At 34.0% G+C, this 26,246-nt stretch overlaps 2 protein-coding genes across 2 annotated transcripts; one reads left to right on the forward strand and one right to left on the reverse strand.

The window, feature by feature from the left end:
- The first annotated feature begins 6,127 nt into the window (after positions 1 to 6,127).
- Positions 6,128 to 10,833, forward strand: LOC148842736 (nuclear pore complex protein NUP50B-like). Its single transcript, XM_088958600.1, has 2 exons — positions 6,128 to 6,563; positions 8,969 to 10,833. Exon 2 carries the CDS (start codon positions 9,042 to 9,044, stop codon positions 10,488 to 10,490), a length of 1,449 nt encoding a protein of 482 aa, XP_088814726.1. The 5' UTR covers positions 6,128 to 6,563; positions 8,969 to 9,041; the 3' UTR covers positions 10,491 to 10,833.
- A 4,462-nt stretch (positions 10,834 to 15,295) lies between these two features.
- LOC148842737 (thionin-like protein 2) lies at positions 15,296 to 15,912 on the reverse strand. Its single transcript, XM_088956843.1, has 2 exons — positions 15,503 to 15,912; positions 15,296 to 15,426 (listed from the first exon to the last, which is right to left on the reverse strand). Exons 1-2 carry the CDS (start codon positions 15,771 to 15,773, stop codon positions 15,365 to 15,367), a joined length of 333 nt encoding a protein of 110 aa, XP_088812969.1. The 5' UTR covers positions 15,774 to 15,912; the 3' UTR covers positions 15,296 to 15,364.
- Positions 15,913 to 26,246: the final 10,334 nt, after the last annotated feature.

The following is a 26,246-nucleotide window of genomic DNA, read 5'->3' on the forward strand; positions in this document are numbered from 1 at the left end:
CTGATCTAACGGTTTTGGAATGGATACATCGTGAAATCATGAAATCTTATTGAATATGGGACCCACTATTATGTTTTGACTATGGGCCCTTTAGATGAACTTATGAACTTTTATGTGAATTTTTTATGATGATAATTATAATAATAATATATCTAAAATTTTTTATAAATTTTATGTTTTTTTATTTTTTTGTTTTTTATTATTAACCAACTACATATTGTAAAATTCAAATTTGATTATATAAACAATTCATCCAAATATGTGATAATCAGATCCAATTATAGTTTCAAGTATCATTGACATGCCTACCTACTTGGATATATTCTTCTTTTTATAGTATTTTTATCTTTTTGGTGTATCTTTTTTTATTCATTTATCAAAAAAAATGTAAGATTTAAATAGAAAGAATGAGACAAAAAGTAGTAATTAAATTTATAATTTAAACCTTACAATTAAACATGGACTAAATTAAAAAAATGAGTATTTTAGTCACTATTTTAAAAACTGGATCAAATCGAATAGTTGAACCATTTTGGCCCAGGAACTAGTCAAGTCATTGATTCTGTTTTGGCCCCGAACCGCTATTTTACAAAAAAAAATAAAGAAAAAATAAATAAAGAAACCATTGAAATGGTTAGAGAACCACTGACCCATTCGGTTTAACCATTCAAATGTTCGACCTGATTAATAGCTCTCGGATTGTTTTCAAACTAATTCCAATTTTTTTATTTATTTTAAAATATAATTTAGAAAATAAAAAATGAAAAAAAACCGTATCTCATAATATTGTTCAATTATTCCTGATGGCCAAAATTAGTTAGGATTTTTAGTTTTTTTTTTCATTTTGATTTTGAATTTTCTCATTTTTGTGATTCTTTTTAAGTTGTGACAACAAAAAAAAAAATTGTAATTCCAATGAAAAATCAAAAAATCAATGCAAGAGATGAGAAATTAAACATTGATCTTATATTAAAATCTTAGATACACCAAGTCACTAATGAAGAAAACGATCTGAGATTTTAAAGAGATTTATAGAGATGAAAGAGATGTAAAAAGAGGGCAAATAGTGCTATAGTGGCAATGATGATGAACATGGATATAGTCGTCAATGGCTTCTTCTTCTCAAGGCAAGGCAAAGGGTTATGCAACAATGATCGGTGAACATGATAACAACCACCTTTAGTGACACTTCCTTTTTTCTTCTTCTTCTCTTTTTATTATTATTATTTTTTAAACTTCTCAACTTAAATCAGCCTCACCTCCTTCTCAAAGTCTTATACTCTCATTTCATAATAATGTATATACACGGTAGACTTTAACCTAATCATAATCTAACGGTCAAAATAAAAAGTTACATTGTATTTTACATCTTACCGATTTGACCCGCTCAAATTGGACGGTTGAACCCTAGACCCATAAATCGAAAATCAAAGCGGTTCCATTTATGGGTTGGCTTTGAAAACCTTAATTTTAGTCAAAAATAAAGTTCCACAATCTTATTCATATTTTTAATAGTAATGTAAATAAAGAATTATAAATGTGTTTAATTTTTTTTGTATTTTTGTGTATAAAAATAATTCTCATATGTCACACTTACGTTTTGTTTAATATGATAAATACATGATATTATACATGTGCATGAATGTTTTTTTGCAAAATTTATGTATCCTTTTCATTTTTGTATTTTTATATTTTATTAATTTTTATTAATAATTAGAATGGTCTATTCATCCCACCTAATTAGTTTAAACAAAAAATTAGAATCGAAATCAAAATCGATTGGAATTTATTATCATTTCAAAGGGGGGGGGGGGGGGGGAGGGAATGGGGCTCTAATTTATTGCCCACAAGGTGTCCCTACATCCCTACCCAAAGGACAATACAATTGCACATTGAGAATATCTCACTTATCATTCATGAGAAGATGTTCCCAATACACGGCGATGGTGTTTTGTGGGTACAAATGTGGGAATAATTTGTGGGTAGTAGATTCGGAGTTGATGGAATGACCATTCTATTAAATGGAGGAATATCATTCCATTGGAAACAAGAATGAGATTCTAATTACGCCTAACCAAATGGTTGGACCATTCCAATTATGAATCAAGATTCCTATTCCCATTAACTAAACGGGCCCTATGTTAAAAGATAGACTTGTACTATATCTATATTTGTATTATATATAAAAGTGCAGATGTAGAGTATAATTTTTTTTACTAAAATTACCATATATTTTTTAATTTGTTTGATACAAGGTACAAAAGTCAATTTGTTATATTTTTAATGACTACTAAAATGACAATATTTGTGTATTTAGTTCATCACCTGAATGTAAATTCATTAATTACTTTCCAACTCATTTAATCCCTTTCATTAAGTCTTATACTTAAGGTATTAACTCCCATTTTTCTCTTATTAAATCCTATACTTAAGTTATCATTCATTAATAAATGCTACTAATTATATCTATGTCAATATTTTTAATAGTATAAATCCATATATTTTAAAACTCACTTAAAAACAAAATCATCTTTTATCCAAGTGGTGGTTAAGCAATTCAACCATCCGAATCAAGTTGATCAACCTTTGAAGTCATAGTTAGGTAATGCAATTTTTAAAATAAAATAAATATAGAAGTTTACAAAAATGTATAACATTAGATGCATTTATAACATTTTATTAATCAAATTTAAAAATAAGTGTAATAAACAATAATTATTTTTATTGATAATGAGAATGAAGTGCATAATTTAGAACTGACCAAAAATGAAATTGTTTTATTGTTTGACAAAGATCAATAATTCAACTTTTGTGTCAAATGTGTTAATCTTTAATGTCATAATTAAATAATAAAAATTAATAAAATATAAAACATACAAAATGAAAAAATACATATATTTTGCAAATATATATATATATATATATTTGTCATATTAAACAAAAAGTAAGTGTGGCATATCATAATTATGTTTACACACAAATATAAAAGGAAAAAAAAAAGAAAAAAAAACTGAACACACCCATAATTCTATATTTACGCTAATGTTAAAAATATGAATAATATTGTAGAACTTTATTTTGACTAAAATACTCATTTTTAATTTAATCCTCATTTAATTGTGATGTTTAAATTGTAAATTGAACTACTACTTTTCACCTCATTCAATTCCAATCATTTAAAACTTATATATATATATATATATATATATATAGGAAAAATATACACCAAAAGGATAAAGCATCACAAAAAAAAATCTAGCCAAGCAAGTAGGGTGTCATTGATACTTTGAAACTTCACAACTCAATCCGATTATCACATATTTGGGTGAGATATTAATGTAATCAGATTTGGATTTTATAATTTACACACGATTAATAATAAAAAGCCAAAAAATAACAAATACATAAAGTTTATAAAAAAAAATTGGATGCAAAAAAATAACAAATTCATCTAGAATTGCCACATGCACACTTACTAGTTCTATTAAACAATTATAAGGTCAACCATGTTATATGGAGGAAGGTGTTGGACAATCAAAAAACCAAAAGTAAGGTGTCCTAAAAATGAGTGTTAAGATGCATATGATGGGATGAATGAGTGAAAAAAATAGAAGTCATAGGATTAGAATTTGAATCATTCATAAGAACTTATCAAGTAGGTGATAAAGTTAAAGTAGGCTAAGATGGTTTTGTCATGTGCATAGAAAATCATCAACAACACTCATAGTAAGAAAGTGTTTTGTTACGAGTTGAATGGGGGGTTAAAAGGGCAAGGGGTAGACCAAAAAGGACATGGGTAAAAAAAATGCAATTGCAATTTCACAATAAATATGTCATTAAACAAAATAAATCAATAAAATAGGACTCATGTAGGAGACCCCAAGTTGATGTTGGGATAAGGATTGGAAAATGATGATGACGAAGATGATGATGTGTGTCTTTTGTCACATCATATATGAGTCAATTCAGCTAGAATGATTAGACTTCATCTAAAGAAAGGCAATTTGTATGTATTGCATGTTTCAACTATAAACAACATCAAATAACCCCCCACCAATGAGGGGTGATCATATCAACTCACCCGAGAAAACTCCTGGGCTTAGGCCTAGGTTTTGTGATCAAAGCCTAGTGTGAGTTTAGGCCTATAAATTTCAGGGCCAAGCTTAGCTCCAAAACTTCAAACTTGTTTTAACACATACACGTGCGCACACGCATGCACACACACACACACACACATATATATATATATATATATATATATTATCTTGTTTTATAGTTTATACTTTATGTATAAATATTATAATATAACACCTGTTATTAAAATATTTTATATTATGCATGCATAAAATAAATTTTATACACATATTATATAATATTTTATACATAAAAGCTATAGACCCAAAACTATATATAGTCGCATGTGCAATACCCAGCCCCCACCAAGTGATGGTGGCTTAGCTGGTACATTCTTTGGGTTGTTGGGATCAAATCCCACTGTCACTTAGGGTTGGAGGGTTGTGTAGTCTCATGACCCCTGTCCCCCAATGGAAAATGAGCCACTACCAATTTGTGTAGCCCTTGTTCGTTTGATGAGAGATTGTCCTAGCTACACAATCAGGTTATTGGAAATTGTCTCACTTATCCATTACCCACTTTATATTATAATGGATAGGACGATTAGGCTATAGGCATTTAGAAAAGAAAAAACATTTATTTATTGTTATTATTATGCCAATTCCATGAACTCCCCCAAATGTTACAAGAAAGGTGTAATTGATATAATTGAGGAAACTATTGGATAACTCATCATCATCATAACATGCGTTGTTCTGATTATATGGGGTTTGGCTACATGGATCTTTCTTTTGCCATTCTAATTAAATTATTGGTGCTTAAATTATTTCTTACTATTTATACTTATGTCCTTTTTGATCTACCCCTGTTACTTTTAATCTCTTCAAATTGCAACAAATCATTTCTTATGGGGGGTGTTGATGGTCTTTCATGCACCCCTCCATTTTACCCATATTGCTTTAATTTTATGGGCGACATCCTCCTTAACCTCTCCCTTATTATGAACGAACCGACCTAGGGGAAAAAAAGGTCACACTGAGTTATCAATTGGTTTGCACTTTATCATTATTAAATTTATATATCATGTATTCTGTTTTACTCATACTTTAAAACCTCTTGTTTATAAAGCATTTGTTCATAAACTTAATTTTACATTTAATTTATTAATTAAAACAATGTCATTGACAAACAATATGCACCATGTGACCTCTTCTTGAGACTAATATAATTATATTTACATTATTTACAGCAGTTTGAAAGTATATTTTATTTTATTTTTATAAATTCCCACATATAATCATTATCTTTGAAGTCATCAAAATTTTTATAACTATATTTACCCTTTTTTTTGCTTAGTGGGCAACACATTTGTTAGTATTGCAATTCAATTTCCCTTGATACAAATGCATGGGATTACAAATTTGGGAGAATGACTATTCAGCCCAGGGTCAGAATTCATAGGCACAAAGTACAGTTGGGATATATGCCAACTCAGAATTGATGTCAAATTGCAAGCGGGCAATAATGCATAGGATGGGGGTAATTGATATCTGAAATATTGTAGATCTGCAATGAAAATCAGAATTCTGCAATGGACCTGTCTATACGTCTCCGAACAAAATTTGGGTCTTGTTGTAAACACCATCAAAGTTGAGACCCAATATTCATTGGGCTTACATGGACGTAGAGGAGGTCTTCATCGGCCCACAAAAAGAACAAAAAAGTTATATATTTCTGTAAATTTAAAATTATCAAATGGTTACTGGTTTTTTTGACAATGCCGATTTTTGGTGTTGACCCTCCATTAAGTTTGAGGCGCCCCACAACGTCCTACAGCACATCCGGGGTAAGTTATCACTTATCAGGGTACCATCCCGATTAGCGGTGCCCGGTTCCGGGTTAGACCGTTAGTTGGTTCGATTAGCGGTGCCAAACCCGACACAAAAACGAATGCCAAATGTGTAAATCTAATGTCTTCCCTTCTAGCTGTCTTCCTGGGGTTGATATCGTTGCAATGGAATCTTCTCTAATAGGGGATTGATAGCATATAGTAAATGTGAACAGACAGAAATCTAACCATAGACATTTGAGATAAAAGATTACAATCAGACGGGTTTCGTCTGCAGTTGACAGTTCTGGGGATTCCATTCTAACGGATGTGGATTAAGGAGTACAATCCTGATTGTCTTCCTCAGGTAGACAAGCAGGGACGATAAATCCGTTCCGGGATGCACATGTAAGCAGAGGGAGCCAGGGAGGTCACTCGACAGTCGAAACTCGCTCGATTCGATTCGAGCCAGGGCCCAATAAAGAGAGAGATAGAGAGGGGGGAGAAGAGAAGAGAAGAGATTTCCCTCTTTTTATTATCAATTTTCGCGTTTTCCCCCAGCTCAATTGTGCTTCAAACACTCCCAAAACCAGACGGAAACGAAACCCTACCTCTGCTGCAACTCTTCCCCCTGAGACGGTTCGGCTGTTCAACAATCGGGGTAGGTTTCCTCCTTTTCAATATTCTTTGATTATTTTGTTTTGCTGCTTTTAGGTTTCTTTTCCTATTTTATAAATGGGTTCGTTCTTGTTGGGGTTTTATTTATTTTATTTTTTGTTTTCTGTTGGGGATTTTTGCTGGTTGTTCATGGGTGATGGGTGGAAGTCGATGTGGTTTTTATCCACATCTGGTGTTGGTTTAGGCGGACCAGTTCATGATATTTGAAAAATCAGGTCGTAGTCTAGTTGCTTGCCCTAGTAGGTATTGCTTCCACAGGGTTTTCCGTTTCTGTTAAAAATTTTCATCATTTAATTAAATATTAAAACTGTATTGTAATTAAAATCATTGGGGAGAATGTACGCTATGGTGATTGCTGGAATGCACACAAGATTGGTTTTCTTATTTAATAAGGGCTACTCTGATTTTTTTCAAATTTGTTTTAACATTAAAGGATTTCCTGGGTTTCTTCTCCGTCTGGGCTTTATTTAGGACCAAGTGGGTTGCTTTCTTTTAGGGTATGTGAAGGTAAATAGATGGCTCTGAAGAAGTGTAAGGTGCTTAGCTTTCAAACTGTAGCTCCTTCAGTGGAAAAAATTGGTGTGGCATTTAGTTTTTCCTGAACTTTTTTATTTTTGCTTCATTTCCCGCCGAGTTTTGTCTTCTTCCTGTATTTCTCTGCCTCTGAGTCCTGTTTGTGTTCTTCCATTTATTTATGGAGAATGCATTTCTTTTTCAACTATATATACTTTCTATTTCTATTTCTAGTTCTTCTCCAGTTATATAATTGGTTTTGTGCTTCATTTTCTGCTTCTGCGATTCCCTCTTCTTGGTCCAAGAATTTGGGTTTACACATGAATTTTCAGTCAATCATTTAATGAATAGTTTCCAATTAATGCCCGTACGTTTAGGGATGCTTTCTCATAAATAAAATATTAAACTCATAAAAGTTCATAGATCATTTCTCACAACTTCAACCATGCCCTTTTTGGCCTGTCCCTAACTCTTCTAGACCCTTCAATTTGTACTGGATCAATTCTTCTCACAGTTGCTGTAGATGGTCTTTTCTGTTTGTGACCAAACTATCTTGGTTTACTCTGCCTCAGTTTATCACCTATTGGAGCTACTCTTTCCTAGGTTCCTTTTCAATAAATTCATTATCCTATATCATTTCCAGTTTTCTCACTCATCTATCTCAACATTTGCATTTCTGCTATGCTCATCCATTACTTTTTCTTGTGTTTGTATTATATAAAAGAAGATTTAATTAACATAACAAATTCCATATTTTTCTTGTAGAGGTTTTTAGGGTACAAAGATAAACTTTCATATTTACTATTTTACTTATGCAATCTACTAGGACACATGATGATAGAATTTGCAACATACATTTTTTTTTTTTTTTTGTAATTACTATGCTGACTTTGGATGCGTGTATGAGTCCATATTTTTTTCTTTCTTGCCTAGTCAGACTCATGGACATATGTTAGGCTCTGAGTCCTATGCCTGTAACTAGACTAAAATATTCATTTTGTGTGTTTATATACTATTTTCTTTTTATTATTTTCTTATTTGTTAGGTTTTACTCAACACTGACATTGCCAAATGCTGTATTGACCCTCAAAGACTTAAAAACCTGAACAAATAAGTAAGGAAGAACTTAAAATTTTGTCTAATCAACACATTTTCTTCTTTCATCTTTTCTTTTCTTCTTTTCCTATAACAAAAATAGGGGTTCAGCCCCTATATTATTTTGAATTTTCATCTTTCTTTTTCTGCTCATGACTATGCTGGTTTTCTATTCTTCAACATGAAGTTTATATTTTTCTTATGAAAATTATGGATAATTATCAAGGAAATATGGTTATGAAACCTACCCTGGGAAATATTTTTTTTTTCTGTTTTACTTGGCAACACCTAGGTTCTGTTGCCTAGCCTTGCCTTGGTGCCTTGAAAACTATGCAATACAGCTTGTCAGTAAATAATTTAGGGGAAACCTGCTTATTGATATAGATAAGTAATGTGTAGGTACCTTACAAAATAAATAAATAATAAATTCTTATAGAAAAAATAAATAAATTATAGGTTACATTTTCACCTATTTATGCACCTAATTCTGGATTTTCACTCGATTTGGTTTTGTGCATGTTTATTTATTACTATAAGTTTTGGTTTCTAGATCCATTCCTTAAGTTTGGATTTTAATGCATTTCAGAATTAACAGAAGTCTATATATCCTTGCATGGTCATATCTTTAATATATTTTAACCTTTCACACTCATACAATCATATCCCCCTTCCCCTGTTAGGAAAAGGACCTTGCTAATTGTTCAAATCGTTTTCTATTCCTTCATGTTTTGTTGACTGACTTTTCTGTCCTCACCATTTAATTTTTGAATATTCATGCAGATTGCAACATTACTTTCTTTTGATTTACTAAAGAAAGAAATTCTTTAGCTTTATTTGGATACGTGAGTTCTCAATGGGGGATGCAGAAAATACCCTTCCTCCTTCAAAAAAGAGGGTTGCAGGAAGAGAACTCTCTCGGGATAACCCTGGTCTTGATGATGAGGAAGATGCTCCTGAACAAGAGATGGGGACTTTCAAGAGAGCCAGTGATGAAGTGTTGGCAACCAGAAGAATTGTTAAGGTTCGTCGTCATCAACCTTCTTCTGCTGCTTCTTTCAATCCATTTGCTTCAATTTGCCTGGTACCTCCTACTCAACCCAGCTCAGAACCAGCTAGTGTTATTCCTAAAGTGCAACCAACTGAACCAAGTGGTGAGAAGGATGCTTCTGAGGGGGTAGATGAAAAAGGTACTGTGGATAAGGAAACTGTAGAGGCTTCTGTGGTGGCTGAACCTGAAGGGGAGGTTAAGAACAATCAACACTCAGAAAATAAGAGTGATGAACCAGAGGTAGAACCTGAAGGGGAGGGCAAGAACAATCAGCACTCAGAAAATAAGAGTGATGAACCAGAGGTAGAACCTACTGCTGATAAGGAGAAAGAAACTCCTGCTGCTGAGGCTACTAAACCAGAGACAAATGACAAAAATACTAAACCAGAGACAAATGATGAAAATGAAGCAGCTGCAGGGGAAGAAACTGAGAATGAACCTAAGAAAGAAAACAGCTCTGAAAATACATCTCCAGCTGTAACAGCAGAAACTGAAAAGGAAGCTGAGAAAGACCATGGACATGAAAACACACCTCCAGCTGCTGCAACAGCTCCTTTGAGTTCATTCCAACAGTTGTCAAGCAGCCAAAATGCGTTCACAGGGCTTGCTGGAACTGGATTTTCTAGTTCCTCTTTCACGTTTGGGTCAATTCCAAAAGATGCACCTGCATTTAGTTCTAGTTCTGGGTCTCTTTTTGGAATGAAGAATGACAAATCACCTTCTTTTACTTCCTTCAGTTTTGGTAACTCTAACAATGGGAACTCTTCTCTCTTTGGTGCTGCCGGAGCATCCAATGCCACCAAGGGTGAGGGTAGTAATGTTGCATCCATGCAGGAGGTTCCAGTTGAGACAGGGGAAGAGAATGAGAAGGCAGTTTTCACTGCCGATGCTATCTTGTTTGAGTACCTTGATGGAGGGTGGAAAGAACGTGGAAAGGGAGAACTCAAGGTGAATGTCTCCACAACTGGCACTGAAAAAGCCAGACTTATAATGAGAGCTAGGGGAAACTACAGGTTGATCTTGAATGCGAATCTTTATCCAGACATGAAGCTCACAAATATGGACAAGAGAGGTGTTACTTTCGCTTGCGTGAATAGTACTGGTGAAGGTAAGGATGGTCTATCTACATTTGCTCTTAAGTTGAAGGATGGTTCCATAGTGGAAGAGTTCCGCGCAGCAGTTACTGCACACAAAGGCAAAATGACCACAGTTCTGAAGACACCAGAAAATTCACCCAAGGCTTCGGATGATTGAATTGTCCAGTGTTAAAATCTAAAGGGAATTCTTTTTTCCCTTTAACCTCGCCGTGGGTGATAGCTTCTGAAAATTCTCCTTTTATTCTTGTTTATGTTTTGGTACTCTGTAAGGTGTTATGTAGCTGAGAATTTATAGGCTCCCATCCAACTGGTTGTTGTTTATTTACAATCTTGTCTTTGGCGGACATTATTTTTCCCTTTTTGCGATAAAGCCTGGGTTGGACCTGCATAATTGCAGCTGAGGAGATATGGACTAATTGTAATGCTTGAGATACTTTAACAGAACGGATGTCTTTATTTGGAAACGGCGAAATATACTGATGCATGTTTTAAATGCTGAATTCTCTTCGGTTGGTTTTTACTTAGACTATGTTAACTTATAGATTGATAGATAATGCTTATGCAAGTTGTGAATAATTTGCTTATACCTCTTATTTTGATTTTCCTTTCCGCATCATTCATTTCCTTTGATCCTTTCAACTTGATTTTCCAGATGCTGCTGTTTTCTAATTTAGAGAAATTTCCTTTAATTCATTGGTGTTGTAAAAAAGTTATAGCAGTTCAAGTAGCTAATTGGATAATGGATACTATTGAGAGAAGTTAAAGTGGCATCTCAGTGGGCTTTGTAGCAAGCTCATCTATCTAGAGGCAGAAAACTGTGTTGGGCTGATCATTTGGCATTGGGAGCCATTGAGCTCAATTTTGACAGGGAGCCTTAGGCCTTTCGGATTAGAGAACATTTCTGGAGCCAGGAGATGAGATATTCTGATCTTTGTGCTATTGGTATTGGAGACATGTTCTGAACAGAAATGATTGACCTTTGATGCTTGTGCTTTGAGTGAACAAAGGTAGAGAATTGTCATGATGTAATTGGGTGGCTTGGCTGTTAGATTGCTCAGGGGGCTGTAGGCCTTTAGCCTTTATGACCTCAATGAGGCTATTGAATATCACACCAGAAGATAAAACCAGACTAGCATGAAAGAGTGACAAATAAAAGCAAAATACAACCACCCCACCAATAACCTACAGTCTTTAACGTCCATGAAAATGAACTAAAATGGATTTCAAGGAGGGTTTGCAAATAAAATTCTCGGATTTGGGTATAAGAGAATAAAATGTGGAAAGGGTAGGGTCAGTGAAGGTTTTGCATTTTCATGTGTGAGGAGGATTTGGATTCTAAAAGTTTAACCCACTATGGGTTTGGAGAGAATACATATTGGGAGGTTTAGGGAGGTGGGTTGGGTCTAAATTTACCAAATGCTTTCTAAAATTTTTCCTTTGCCATCTCTACAATTAGGGCTGTTCATTAAACTAATGAAACCGACCAGTCTAACTCAATTTGACCCAATTTGATCGGTTTTTTAATTATTTCAGTTGGTTTCGGTTTAAGTAAAACAGTGACACACCCATAGTTCAGGAGAGATTTTGGAGGCTACACGTTTTAATAATTAATTGCTTTCTAAATTTGTTGATAAGCATGAACCAGGATGTAAGAATGTGAGGTAAAATCTAGAGTTTACATTGTTACATAAGTATTTGAAATATGGTATAGTGCTGGATTTATTGTTTTCCAAAGCTAGATGTCCATGTTCAAATTTGGTTATTTGAATACGAGAGAGAATTAATGGTTTAGTTGGTAAAAATTAATGGTGCATAGGGGAGAGAGAAATAGAAAATTAATTGCGAATTAATGTCAGGTGAAAGAATGAAAATTAATTAGAGAAATAAATTTGAAATAATGGTTCAAATGGGAGTTAATGAGAAAAAATAGGGGGTAGTCATAGAAACAGTATGAATCTGCTCCTCACACAGACTTCACAGTATGTCTCAACTGCACATCAAGAACATCTCCCGTACTTATATGTTATTACTCATGAAAGATGTTTCCAATACTCGGAAAGATGTGATTGTGTCATGCTTGATCTGTGTGAAGAGTTCTTTGTGAGGAACAAAGGGGTAGAACAGGGTGCACTAGGTAGGGGTGCAACTTGGCTGGGCTACCAGGTTGGGTTTTTGTCAAAATTTGATTGAGCTTCGTCTAAAGTATGTAAAATGCCAACTCGAGTTGTGCCCCTATCACTAGGTCCACTGACCTTGCCACGAATAACTTGCATTTACATTCTCACGCCTTTATATAGCAGAGGGATACCGAGTGACCATCTGGACTATTGGGCCATTAGCAAACATGGTCAGATTCACTCCATCTCTTTTTCTCTTTATATGAAGCAATTTTTTTCTAGCCGGTTGTAGTGGAGATTTGGGATCAATCCCATTGCCACCAGAGTAGGGGTATGAGAGATGGACTACCCCCTCTCGTGTAGGGGTGCAAATGGATTGGATCAATGATTTGATTTGAGATCCGTTCTTATTTGATTGAATTTGACACCCGTGTTTGGATCTTCAAATTAGACCGGATCAAATAATATGATTTGATTAGAAATCGGATCAGATTCGGATCACCCCCTATCTGATTCGAGGAGATCCAATCTGATCTATATTATATATTTATAAATACAATTATATGTATAATACATATATATGTTATTTATTTATTTAAAAATATTTTTTTATAAATTTATTATATTATTTATTTATTTATAAAAATGTATATATATATATTGATGAAAATAATTAAAAAATACTTGCATTTTTTGTTTTTACTTTATTTAAATTAATATACTTTATTATTATAATTTATTAATTTTTAAAGAAAACAAGTTGAATCAGATCAGATTTAAAGATCTGACTTACCGATAGGATTCAAATTCAAATCGAGTCCTATTGATTGGATTGGATCCGACATGAGCAATGTCGGATTGGATTTGAATATACCCTGATTCAAATCCGATTCGATCTGTTTGCATCCCTACTCTCGTGTTGTCTCATGACTATACAATTGCTGAAACCTCCCCTCAACTGTTTGACCATTGCTGAAACATCCCCTGAACTTTTTGACATAGTTGCATGTGGATCCTTGACAAGAAGCATAAAAATGTCTAAAATACCCATACAGTTATTATTGAGGATGGTTTCTATAGAAAAACAATACAAACTTATGAACAACATAAAAGAAGGGAGTTTAAAGTTGCAGCTTTACTTTTGAGGAATTGATATGAAAGACAAATCAATTTCAGGAAAGAGATAAGAAGGGTTTGGAATAGAAAATTTGAAAAATAAACATTTTTATGCCTCTTATTAGAGGATCCAAATAGAGGAGGTTTATTTGCAAATGTGTTAAAAAGTTTGAGGGAGGTGATTGCTACTACCAAACTTCAGAGGAGATTTTAGCAATGATCAGAAACTTAGGGGTAACAAGTATCAATATACATGTGATCCAAGGGGCAAAACTCATGGATTGAAACTGTTTTATTTGCCCAACTTGAACCATGCCATAACTAGGAAGGCTATTAGCTCTTGAATAAAGCCATTTGTTTTAAATCCTTATATATATTTAGCATATTAGGGACCTTGAAAATCAATACATATCAAGGTTTTAAAAATCGACATGGAACTGGAACCATTTTAGCCACCAGTTCGATTCAAATGAACGGCTAAAACCGTTGATTGAGTCAAACAGATCACTGACCAATTCAACAAATTTTGATCAAGGACCAAGTTTGGTGTAAAATGAAACGGGTTGTTTGAACGAATTCCCAGACGATACTATCATATGTACCATGGAATACGCATTAATATTTTAAACCATAGCAGATCCAGTCTCAGATTTAAGCGATACCTTTTGAAAATCAGATTGGAATCAATGATTTATTTTGCTTTGTTTTTTGGCCTTTCGCATTAAAATTGATTAAAGCACGGAACCAACTTACATAGCCATCCTCCTCAATCCCACTGAAATCACAGAAACATGGGATTGAGGGTATGCTAAGAAACAAGATTACTGCTTAATTTCTGCACATCTGAGATCAATAACGAGTTCACTTTGCCTCATTCAAGGACGGACGAAAGCATCCGTCCCAAGATTTTTATTGGGTCAGCTGGATCTATTAATCCACGTCAGAACTGCTTGTCCCAATGCGTTTAAATGAGAAACGATTGGTTACAGTGTTTGTCTAACGACAATTACTCCAACTATTTTCAACTTCTACAGTTTACATCTATTTGGGTTTGAGTTTTTTTCCTAAAATCAAAAAGCAGAGAGAAGGAGGCCGAACTTACTCCTCTCCATCACCATTACAGAGCACATGAAAAGCACAACCATTTCCATAATACGAACCGGTTAGCTTTTATTTTTTATTGTCTATTTTTTCTTTCATTCTGGTCTCTGTAACGCCAATAAACCTTTTCATTTCCGCCAATAACCCCTTTGTTTCTATTATTACTTATTAGAACTAGTTAGCTTTAAGCCTTTAAACAAGAAATCTTCTTTGTTCTGTTGATAACTTCATCAATGATTAGGTTTAATCTTTAACATGAATTGTTCGTCTGCCGACAACTTCATCTATAACTTACAGTAAACAACTTTGTTTTTAATGCATGGAACTATTTGTTTGTATCTCACCAATATATAAAGAAAAAGACAGAGGGTAATATTTGGCTGGTTAATGTGTTTCTTTCACATGTAGGGAGTTGTTAACGTATTAGATCTAAAACCATATTTCATCTTTCTTTTTTTTTTTTGCTTGATATTACATAGTTTTTAGAATGGTGAGACCTAGTTATTGGCGTAACAGAAATATGGTTTTCAATAACATTTCCATTTTCTTTTTGGGAAAGGAAATAAAAAGGGAAGAAAACAAGTTTTTCATTAAGATTTGGTAGAAAAGGGACAGAACAGAAGAGAAGCAATCATATCATCTTCATATTTTATTTCATTTTATTCTTGAACAATCATAGCACAACTAGAGTCAATTACTAATGCTTCTTGCTGCATGTCTGAGAGCAACCATTGACACAGGCCTCCACTTCTTCGGCACCTGCAAAATATTATCAAGCATCTGAGTGAGAAAATGTTATATATCAAGAGAGAGAGAGAGATGATATGATATATACCGGGGTTTTTCTCGGTACTGATGTTGGAGCACTTAGAATATGCACAACCCGATGTGCAGGGGTAAAGGGGATCATTTCTAGAGGTTGGAATGCAGTGTTTCAAGCAATTGATAGCACATTGTTTGGGGGTGTGTTTGATGATAAAACATAAACCAAAGCATGCCGGATAACATTCTGTGAAAGAGGCCGATACTGTGGTCGCAAGCATGACCAAGGCCAACACCATAAATGCCCTCATACTATTGCCCTTCATCTTCATTCTTAAAAACATTAAACAAAACAAACCCTAAAGCTATTAGCTGATGAAACTTCTCTGCAACTCTAAACTAACCCTATTCTGCTCTCTTCATCTCTTCAACCAGAACTAGATTTATAGGAAGTTGAACCTGGTTATCCAATGTTCTCATTAATCTACTCATTAATTCCATGTAAGAGTAAGCTAAACCATTTTTAGAAAGTATAGCTGGTTACTCTTAATTAAGTATGAACACACTTCACTATGTGCAAGATGTCAAGCTAGCAAAGCATTTGTGTCAGTGAAAAATGAGATAATTTGGCCTCATCGCTTGCTTCTTTGTTTCTTTTCTCTCTTTCTTTTGAACCCTGAATTGATAATACCATCTGGTATATTCTCATTTCGGCCCACCTGTATGCTGTATGGAGCTTTATTGACGGTACTGGCAATGCATCAATGAGTATCAGTAAGTCCATGCATCCAATGCCAGACTCACACAGATTTATATTCACTCTGTTTAAACTTTTTTTTTTACTCATTTGAGCTCTAAATTCAGTGTTATTGATGTATTTATTGGTTTTAATTAACATAAATCTTATAGTTAATCCATCACTGTATCCATGCATTTATTAAGTATATATCTTAGAATTGCCTTTCTAGTACTCTTTGATTTGGTTCTTTCTGGTTTAAGTTTCAACCTCTTGTGCGTCTGATGTGGTTCATGTCAGCCCCTGGTTTTATCGAGAAAAGTACATAAACTGCATCATTTAAAAGCTTTTGCACACTCACTGCTCCAGAGTTGTAAATTGATAAATCACTTCACCATTCATCTTCTTCAGTGGTTCTATTTTTTTGGATGTGTTTTTCAGAGTAAAGAGGAGGTGTGGATTCATAAAGATTTGAGGTTCTATTGAAGTTTTTTCTTTTTCTTTTTTTTTTTTTTTTATGGAAAAAGGTTAGTTAGAGTAGTTACTGGATAGAACAAAAACAGGATTTATGTAGCAACCCCCTTTTAGTAAGGACAAGGCTTAGACGATGATAACGATGGTGATGTGGCAAAAACAGGGGTAGGGCTAGACCAGTTTCTTGGTGGCTAAGGCTGAATTTGACATTCCTTATTTTAAGGATTTATCTCCTTTTTGCAATTAAAAATTCATTATTCATAGGGGCATTACTTTTAAGTGTGTCAGGAAAATAATTCTAAGAACACCAAAGTTAGGTCTTAGATAACAATAAATAAGGTTTATAAACATGAAGAACACATAACTTGAATAGTTTATATGAAATATACACTAGGAAGACACACTTAGGAAGCTTTGAAAATGATAGTATAATTAATATATATGCATGCAAATCTTTTCTTTTTGGTTCTATGGGGCTATACAACCAGCGGGGGAGGGGGTAACTCATCCTCCAAACCTGTATCCCCAACCTTGGTGAAGGTGGGATGATTTGATCCCAAGTCTCTGCTACAACCAATAAGAGACCTTATCAACTAAGCCACTTGGCACCTTTGCATCCATATCTTAATTCTTAGAAAACAATATAATTATTATTAAAATAAATATAGAAATTTTAATAATTGATTGTTTTCAAAATTTGTTGATAACCATGCATGAACTAAGAAAAGAAAATGTCAGTTGACATCTAAAACTCACATAATTATGACAATTAATTGAAGCAAGATCTTAGTGGTGGAATTGTTGTCTCCTAACCTAGCTAGATACATAGGTCGTTTTTTAAACATAAATTATTAGAAAATAAGTTTAAATTTGAATTAATACACACACACACAGACTCAGAGAGAGAGAGAGAGAGAGAGAGAGAGAGGTGTGAATGTACAATTGACACGAGTGGGAATGGAATAACAAATCAACCATTCTACACACTCCAAATTTTGATGAATACCACCTGATTGGTCACTCTTTTATGATACCTTTTATGGTAACTTTTGATTAGGTGTAAGTTTTTCCAGTATTTTATCTTTCCAATATTATTGTTGAACCCAAATTTAGAGTTGAACTAATGATTTAAATGGGAGTTGCTGAGGGAGATTATGAGTTAAGGCTCAGTTTGGAAGGAGTATAAAATACAAATATGTATTATTTTGTATGTATTAGATTTGTATTATATATATTTTGTGTTTGTTCCATGGTTTTTAAAACCGATCCGGTGACCGAACTAGTCAGGGGTCTGGTTACCGGGTTGAACGGTCTGGCCGTTCGAATTGAATGCTCGGCCCGTTCTGACAAGAAAAAAAAAATAAAAAATTGTTAAAATTGTTCGAACGATTCAAACGTTAACCACCCGGTTCAGTGGTTCGCTGATCAAAATCAATGGTTTTGAGGGGAAGTCCAATTTTTGGGGAAAATGGAACCGATCATCTGACCGGTTCCCTATTTTTTCCAGTCCAACCATTTGGTCCAGTCCGGTTTTGAGAACCATGGATTATTCTCTTTCCAAACTGAGCTTAATGAGAAAAAATAGGAGCTAACAAGAGAAACAAATTTGAATTGGAAAAAAGATAAAAAGGAGAATATATATCAACCTTGTACTATTGACATGGGTGTTATAACGTTAGAATAGTGTATTGACCATTCCACTCATGTTGTATGCCTATAAGCTCCAAAACCAATATGTCCTGGGGTTTGAGGCTAGTTAGTGTGACCTGCAGAGCTTGGATTTGCTATCCACAAGAATTTAGGCACAATTCACATACAACCCCATACAACAACATATTAGAGATTTCTATGGCTATATATATAATTTCTTGTGACTTGTGAGTAAGCAGATCTGGTCTCGCACCTAACTGATACCTTCAACATCACATTGGAAGATCCTCACAGTCCATCCCAATTATATATTGGGAACATCTACCATGACAAGTACAAGATATGTTCCCAATGCACACTGTGAGATGTGCATGTGGGGTGCCAGTGGAAGCACCAATCTGAACTCATATAGGAATCAACGACTTTTCAACCACATTATTTCAGGATTTTTTTCTTTAAAATTGATTGAGTTATGCACATAGCAGAACCAAATTATATGGCCAAGCTCCTTAATCCCATGAAATTAAAGAATACAAATATGGGATTAGGGTGCAAATTTAGCAAATATTACTGCTTTCTGCACATCTAAGAAAGCTTCATACTCTGTACTTTATTAGTGAACAGTGACCCCGTAATTGAATGTGTATTTTGAACCATGTTTTTAACTTAGCATTTTCATTTTCTTTTGAGTAAAGGAAGGAAATAAAGAAGGAAAGAAAACAAGTTCTTCATTAAGATTTGGTAGAAGAGGGACAACAGAAAAGAACCAATCATATCTTCCTTCATATTTTATTTTATTTTTGAACAATCACAGATGCTAGAATCATATACTAATGCTTCTTGCTGCATGTCCGAGAGCAACCATTGACACAGGCCTCCACTTCTTCTGCAGCTGCAAAATATTACCAAGCATCTGAGTGAGAAAATATTATCAAGAGAGAGAGAGAGAGAGAGAGAGAGAGAGAGAGAGAGAGAGAGAGAGTGATATATACCAGGGTTTTTCTCAGTACTGATGTTGGAACACTTAGAATATGCACAACCCGATGTGCAGGGGTAAAGGGGATCATTTCGAGAGGTTGGAATGCAGTGTTTCAAGCAACTGATAGCACATTGTTTGGGGGTGTGTTTGATAATAACACATAAACCAAAGCATGCCGGATAACATTCTGTGAAAGAGGCCGATACTGTGGTCGCAAGCATGACCAAGGCCAACACCATAAATGCCCTCATACTATTGCCCTTCATCTTCATTCTTAAAAATATTAAACAAGACAAACCCTAAAGCTATTAGCTGATGAAACTTCTCTGCAGCTCTAAATTAACTCTATTCTGCTCTCTTCATCTCTTCAACCAGAACTAGATTTATAGGAAGTTGAACCTGGTTATCCAATGTGCTCATTAATCTACTCATTAATTTCCATGTAAGAGTAAGCTAAACCATATTTAGTAAATATAGCTGGTTAGTCTTAATTAAGTATCAACACACTTCACTATGTGCAAGAGTCAAGCTAGCGAAGCATTTGTGTCAGTGAAAAATGAGATAATTTGGCCTCATCACTTGCTTCTTTGTTTGTTTTCTCTCTTTCTTTTGAACCCTGCATTGATAATACCCTCTGGTATATTCTCATTTCGGCCCACCTGTATGCTGTATGGAGCTTTATTGACGGTACTGGCAATGCGTCAATGAGTATCAGTAAGTCCATGCATCCAATGCTAGACTCACACAGATGTATATTCACTCTGTTTAAACTTTTGTTTTTCTACTCATTTGAGCCTTAAATTCAGTGTTATTGATGTATTTATAAGTTTTAATTAACATAAATCTTCTAATTAGTCCATCACTGTTTCCATGCATTTATTAAGTATATCATAGAATTGCCTTTCTAATGCTCTTTGATTTGGGTCTTTCTGTTTTAAGTTTCAATCTCTTATGCGTCTAATGTGGTTCATGTCAGCCCCTGGTTTTATAGAGAAAAGTACAGACTGCATCATTTAAAAGCTTTTGCCTGTTCATTGCTCCAAAGTTGTAAATTGACAAATCACTTCTATCTAAGTTGACAAGCAGTGCCACTAAATTCTGAAACTACACACATTGATGTAGTGATTCCTTTCTTTTCCCTGCATTTTCCTTCAATCCAAACATAGCCTTAAAAATTCCTAATTTCACAGAGATAGGCCTAGACCGGCTTCTTGGAGGCTAAGGCTGCATTTGACATTCCTTATTTTAAGTGAGTGTCAGGAAAATAATTCTAAGAACACCAAGTTTAAGTCTTAGATAACAATAAATAAGGTTTATGGACATGAAGAACACATACCTTGATAGTTTATATGAACTATAAACTAGGAAGATACACTTAGGAAGCTTTGAAATTGAATGATAGTATAATTAACATTTGCATGCAAATCTTTTCATTTTGGTTCTATGGGGCTACACAACCAGCGGGAGAGGGGGTAACCCATCCTCCAAACCTGTATCCCCAACCTTGGTGAAGGTGGGATGATTTGATCCCAAGTCTCTGCTACAACCAGCAAGAGACCTTATCAATTTAGCCACTTGGCACCTCTGCATCCATATCTTAATTCTTAGAAACTAATATAATTATTATTAAAATAAATATATAAATTTTAATGATTGATTGTTTTCAAAATTTGTTGATAACCATGCATGAACTAAGAAAAATAAAATTGTTGATAATCATGCATGAACTAAGAAAAGAAAATGTAAGTTGACATCTAAAACTCACATAATTATGACAATTACAGGGGTGTTTTGTAGTGTGGATGAGAAATTGGTGGGTGTGGATTGATCCACATCACACCCTGTGGTAGGGACCAATCCACACCATACCATAGTCCACAACTGTTTTGAATTGTGGACAAACTGTGGACTGGACCAGTCCACACCCAGTGGCGTTTTGTAGGCATGGTGTGGAGGTCCACACCACACTTTTTGATTCCATGTATTTCGTATGCATTTTGTGAATGATATACACAGTTAATCATAAATATCTAATTTTTACATTTTATATGATAAATATATTGAAAAATGCATCAATGAATTAATATTAACCAATAAATATTATTTTTTTTTATAAAAACAATAGTAAAATAATTAAAAATTTTAAAATATATTTTAAATATTTAAAAATATTATTTTATTGATAAAACATTAAAAATTTAAAAATTTAAAAAATTATATAAAAAAATTAATATTTTATTGACAAAAATATTAAAATGTGAAACAGACAGTAGGGTTTCAGCCTTTTAGGGAGAGTGTGAAGCAGGGGATCAAAAATAGACTATGGACGGGCCCTAACCACAAGTTTTACTGTGGATCGTGGACCAGTTCCATCCACAACCAGCTGAATTGGTGTTCATCCCGTGGACGGGACCGAAAGATGAACACGATGCTGAACACCACCTAATTGAAGCAAGATCTTAGTGGTGGAATTGTTGTCTCCCAACCTAGCTAGATACATAGGGTAAATTTCCCTTGTTGCTTTTTTTGAACATAAAAGATTATTAGAAAATAAGTTTGAAATTGAATTAATATATATATATATATATATATATATATATATATATATATATATATATATATATATATATATATATATATATATATATAGAGAGAGAGAGAGAGAGAGAGAGAGAGAGAGAGAGAGAGAGAGAGAGAGAGAGAGAGAGAGAGAGAGAGAGAGAGAGAGAGAGAGAGAGAGAGAGAGAGAAGTATGAATTTACAATACACGAGTGGGAATGGAATAACAAATCAGCCATTCTACATGTGCAAAGACATACTTGCACTGTAGTTGGACTGCAAATAATATAAGATTTGCAATAATGAATCAAGGAAGTATGAGGATCCAAATTGAATTTGATCCAATTGAAAACCCAAATTAGTTAGCAATATTATTATGCATGCATATAAAATAGGGTAAATTTCTGAAACCTCCATTGAAGTTTCTGATCATTTATGGAAGTCTGAAACATGCCCTGAAGTTTAGTAATTGCAATCACCTCCCTTGAATTTTTTGATATAGTTGCAAGTAGATCCTCTTTAGCAAAAGTTCTAAAAAGAGGCATGAAAATGTCTGAAACACTCGACAGTTACTAGAGACTGGGTTTCTATGGGAAAGAAACAAATACAAACTTTATGAACTATAAAAAACAATGAGAATTTAAAGTTGCATCTTTACCTTTGAGTGATTGATATAAAGGGCAAATCTGGAAAATAAGCATTTTTATAAAAAATAACTGTATGGGTGTTTAGGACATTTCCATGTCTCTTTTTAAAGATTCTACCAGAGGTGGTCTAGTTGCAGCTTTGACAGAAAGTTCAGGTGTACATGTTATATTCATTCCTAATGCATGGAGTACCAAGTGGAATTCTCCACATCCTCACTCCACCACAACATTCTCCAATTAAACCACTTTTTCTACGACTTTGCCAAATCAAAACGATTGATGTATTATATTGCTATGGTCTCACCTTGAATTAGATGAGATAACGTCTTAATGGGGGAGTCCAGATCACCTACCAACAAAATATGTTCAACACCCTATCAATATGATTAACATCGTACATCCCATACATGATGAGTCCCGAGATCTAACATATGGCAAACCCCAGTTTCATATTGAAGTGTACGGCGTCAGATGAAATTTGTAGGGTGTTGGAAAGTGTTTTGTTGGCAAAAGATCCAAACTCCTTCGTTGGTCAAAACAATACATCTAATGCTGTGATTCTTGGTTTTATCCCTTCTTTTTCTTTTTATTTAACACCTAAATTTACTTCAAGTGGAGGGGCAATTTTTAGCCCTTAAAAAAACCATGTTGTATAAAAATTGAAGTCCAACTTAATTTCAAAATTTTAACCAAAAAGATAGAAACATCATTCGTCTGGCATTTTGTCTGATAGGGAGTTTCAATAAGTGCTTTCAGTTACGTGATCTTTCAAATGGAAAAAAAAATGTCACTAATTTGGGTGCAGCAGATTCCGACTCAGTAGATCGCAACATCTTGAACCATGTTTTTAGGTTAGCATTTCCATTTTCTTTTGGGTAAAGGAAATAAAACAAATTCTCATTAAGATTTGGTAGAAAAGGGACAAAACAGAAGAGAAGTAACCATATTATCTTCATATTTTATTTTATTTTTGAACAACCATAGATGTTAGAATCAAATACATTAATGCTTCTCGCTGCATGTCTGAGAGCAATCTTTGGCACAGGCCTCCACTTCTTCTGCACCTGCAAAATATTATCAAGCATCTGAGTGAGAAAATGTTATCGAGAGAGAGAGATGATATATACCAGGGTATTTCTCAGAAATTCACTCATCAGGGTAAACTCTTTTTTTCCCTATTCATTTGATCCTTACATTCCTTGTTATTGATGTATTTATAAGTTTTAATTAACATCAATCTTCCAATTAATCAATCACTGTATCCATACATTTATATTAAGTATATCTTCATTTTAGAATTGCCTTTCTAATACTTGGGTCTTTCTATTTTAAGTTTGGGAAAATTCCCGATCAGTATCCTGTATTTTGGCTTGAGTGACAATTTAGTACCCAAATTTTAAAATGCAACAATCTAGTACCTGAACTTTCAAAATGTGACAATCCAGTACTCAAACTTTCAAAATATGACAATCTAGTACTTGTTGTTAGGGGTGGCAACTAGCCAAGCTTTTCACGAGCTGCTCGAGCTCGAGTTGGAGCCCAATTCACTGACTCAATTATTAAACGAGTCGAGCTTGAGCCTACTAGAGCTCGGCTCGTGAGCTGGGTCAAATATATATATATATATATATAAATAAAATTATAGAAAATAATATATATATATATATATATAATAATAATAATAATAAAAATATTATAATTGTTAACTATTATAATTCTTAATTTTTAAATATCAAATAAAAAATATTTTTATACATAATTTTTTTTTATTTTTATAAAATATTTTTTCTCAAAATCGAGCTCGAGCTTATGAATTTTTGACTCATGTCGAGCTCGAGCCTTATAGAACAATCTCGAGCCGAGCTTGAATCTTGTACTATTTGGCTCGGCTCGGCTCGAATCCACCCCTACTCATCGTTAACCAGTCTGTTAATCAACCGTTAAGTGGCATTTGAAAAAGTCAAAATTGCCCTTTGAATGCCATCTAATTCTCTTTATCAATCATCCAAACGTTGACAAAAAACTGAACAGTCCCAAATCGTAGCCTCTTCTATTCAAAAAAGGTGGTGACTATATAGAAGAATCTAGAATTTGAAATTGTTCATTTTATTGTCAATGTTTAGATAGTTGATAAAGAGAATTAGATGACATTCTTAAGGCATTTTTGACTTTTCAAATGTCACTTAATGACTGATTAATAGTAGATACTGGATTATCACATTTAGAAAGTTTAGGGACTAAATTTTCCCTTTTAAGTTTCAACCTCTTGTGCGTATGATAGGTTCATGTCAACCCCTGGTTTTATACAGACTGTATCATTTAAAAGCTTTTGCGTGCTCAGTACTCCTCCAACGTTGTAAATTGACACATTATTGCTGTCTTTTACCTATTACTGTCGATTAGATCAAGTTGACAAGTAGTGCCCCTAAATAATGAAACTACACACATTTATGTTATGAATTTGTGCAATTAAAATTCCTTTCTAAGGAAAGTTTCACCGTTCATCTTCTTCAGTGGTTCACTCTTTTTTTATGTGTTTTTTCAGAGTAAAGCGGAGCTGGTTTTATTCCTCAATCTTGGTGTTTTGGAGGTTGATTTCTTAAGTGAAGTTATTTAAGTGAGCCTTAAAGACCTTTAATTAGCTGGTCCTTTTTAGTTTCAATGAGTTGTGGATATTATAAGGTTCTCATGAAGAAGGGACTGCAAGGAAGAGAATGTATTGGGGCTAAGTGATGTAAGTTGCTGCAAAATTGTCTGTAAATACATGCAAAATAATAACAAATGCAAGGTTTTGTATTCTTTCTGATGCTCAAGTCAGTTGGGTAGAGAAAGAGGTGGTCGGGCCAAGCATGTCAAAGTAGCGCTGGGCCGGGCCAAAGAGATAGTGCAGAAAAATTCAAAGAATGTTCTTCTAAAAAGTCCCTTACCTTGAGCAGAGAATATTTATTTATAGTTGGGTGTCCGTGTTTCAGATGGATAGGGCTTTTGGGGTTGTCGGGATGAGGTTATCAACCAAGGTCTTTGGGAGGTTTCCTCTTCCCCGGTGGAATCCAATATTTCCTTGTCTGTGTAGGGCACTTCTTTTTAATCGTGCTCTTCCGTCACACATGGTGTTGACGTATCTAGAGAGAGAGAGGACGACCACGGATATTACCACGTGGCATCTTTGGCCAACTCAACCATAACAAGAACACAATTAACATTTCATAATGGATAACCCAAATAGAGATATCTAAAGGAGACTTGTTATACTGTTTGGTTTGACCAACCACACCAATTCCCATTTTCCCTTAAAAGATCCCTCCAATATCCTTTTACTAATTTTATTTAAGGAAAAAGAGTTGATCTCACCTCAAGGAATGAAAATGTTAGGGTTTTAGCAAATTTTAAATTATGCTTTCTTTGGTATTTCTGGTTTTATTGTATTTCAGGTCTTTTTGTTGTCTTTTTCATCTCTTCACTAGCTTAAAACCTGATGGGGGCAGGTCAAATTGCCATCTCTTAATGACACCGTATATATTTACAAATTTCAATTTAATCCTTCCTATCATCATACTGAAATTTCAGGTATTCCTGTGCATCGCATGGATCTCCACTATAATAGTAGAATAGTGTATTGACCTTTCCACCGATGCTGCTTTCTTATAAGTTGAGAAACAAACATGTATTGGCTGATACGAACTGTTATGCATCAATCCTTAAAAAATGGTTAGACTCTCTTCTAAAAAAGGTTAGATTTAGAATATCTCCTCTTTTTATATGAAACAAAAAT

Source organism: Nelumbo lutea, chromosome 8, assembly GCF_056320005.1.
Source record: "Nelumbo lutea isolate HS-2025 chromosome 8, American lotus-T2T, whole genome shotgun sequence".
Lineage (NCBI taxonomy): Eukaryota > Viridiplantae > Streptophyta > Magnoliopsida > Proteales > Nelumbonaceae > Nelumbo > Nelumbo lutea.

Excerpts from the sequence above, each read along its gene's own strand:
- LOC148842736 (XM_088958600.1), top strand. The coding sequence starts at position 9,042 with ATGGGGGATGCAGAAAATACCCTTCCTCCTTCAAAAAAGAGGGTTGCA.
- LOC148842737 (XM_088956843.1), bottom strand. The coding sequence starts at position 15,773 with ATGTTTTTAAGAATGAAGATGAAGGGCAATAGTATGAGGGCATTTATG. Across the intron at positions 15,427-15,502 it reads CAGTACCGAGAAAAACCCCG|GTGCCGAAGAAGTGGAGGCC; the intron begins GTATATATCATA and ends AATATTTTGCAG.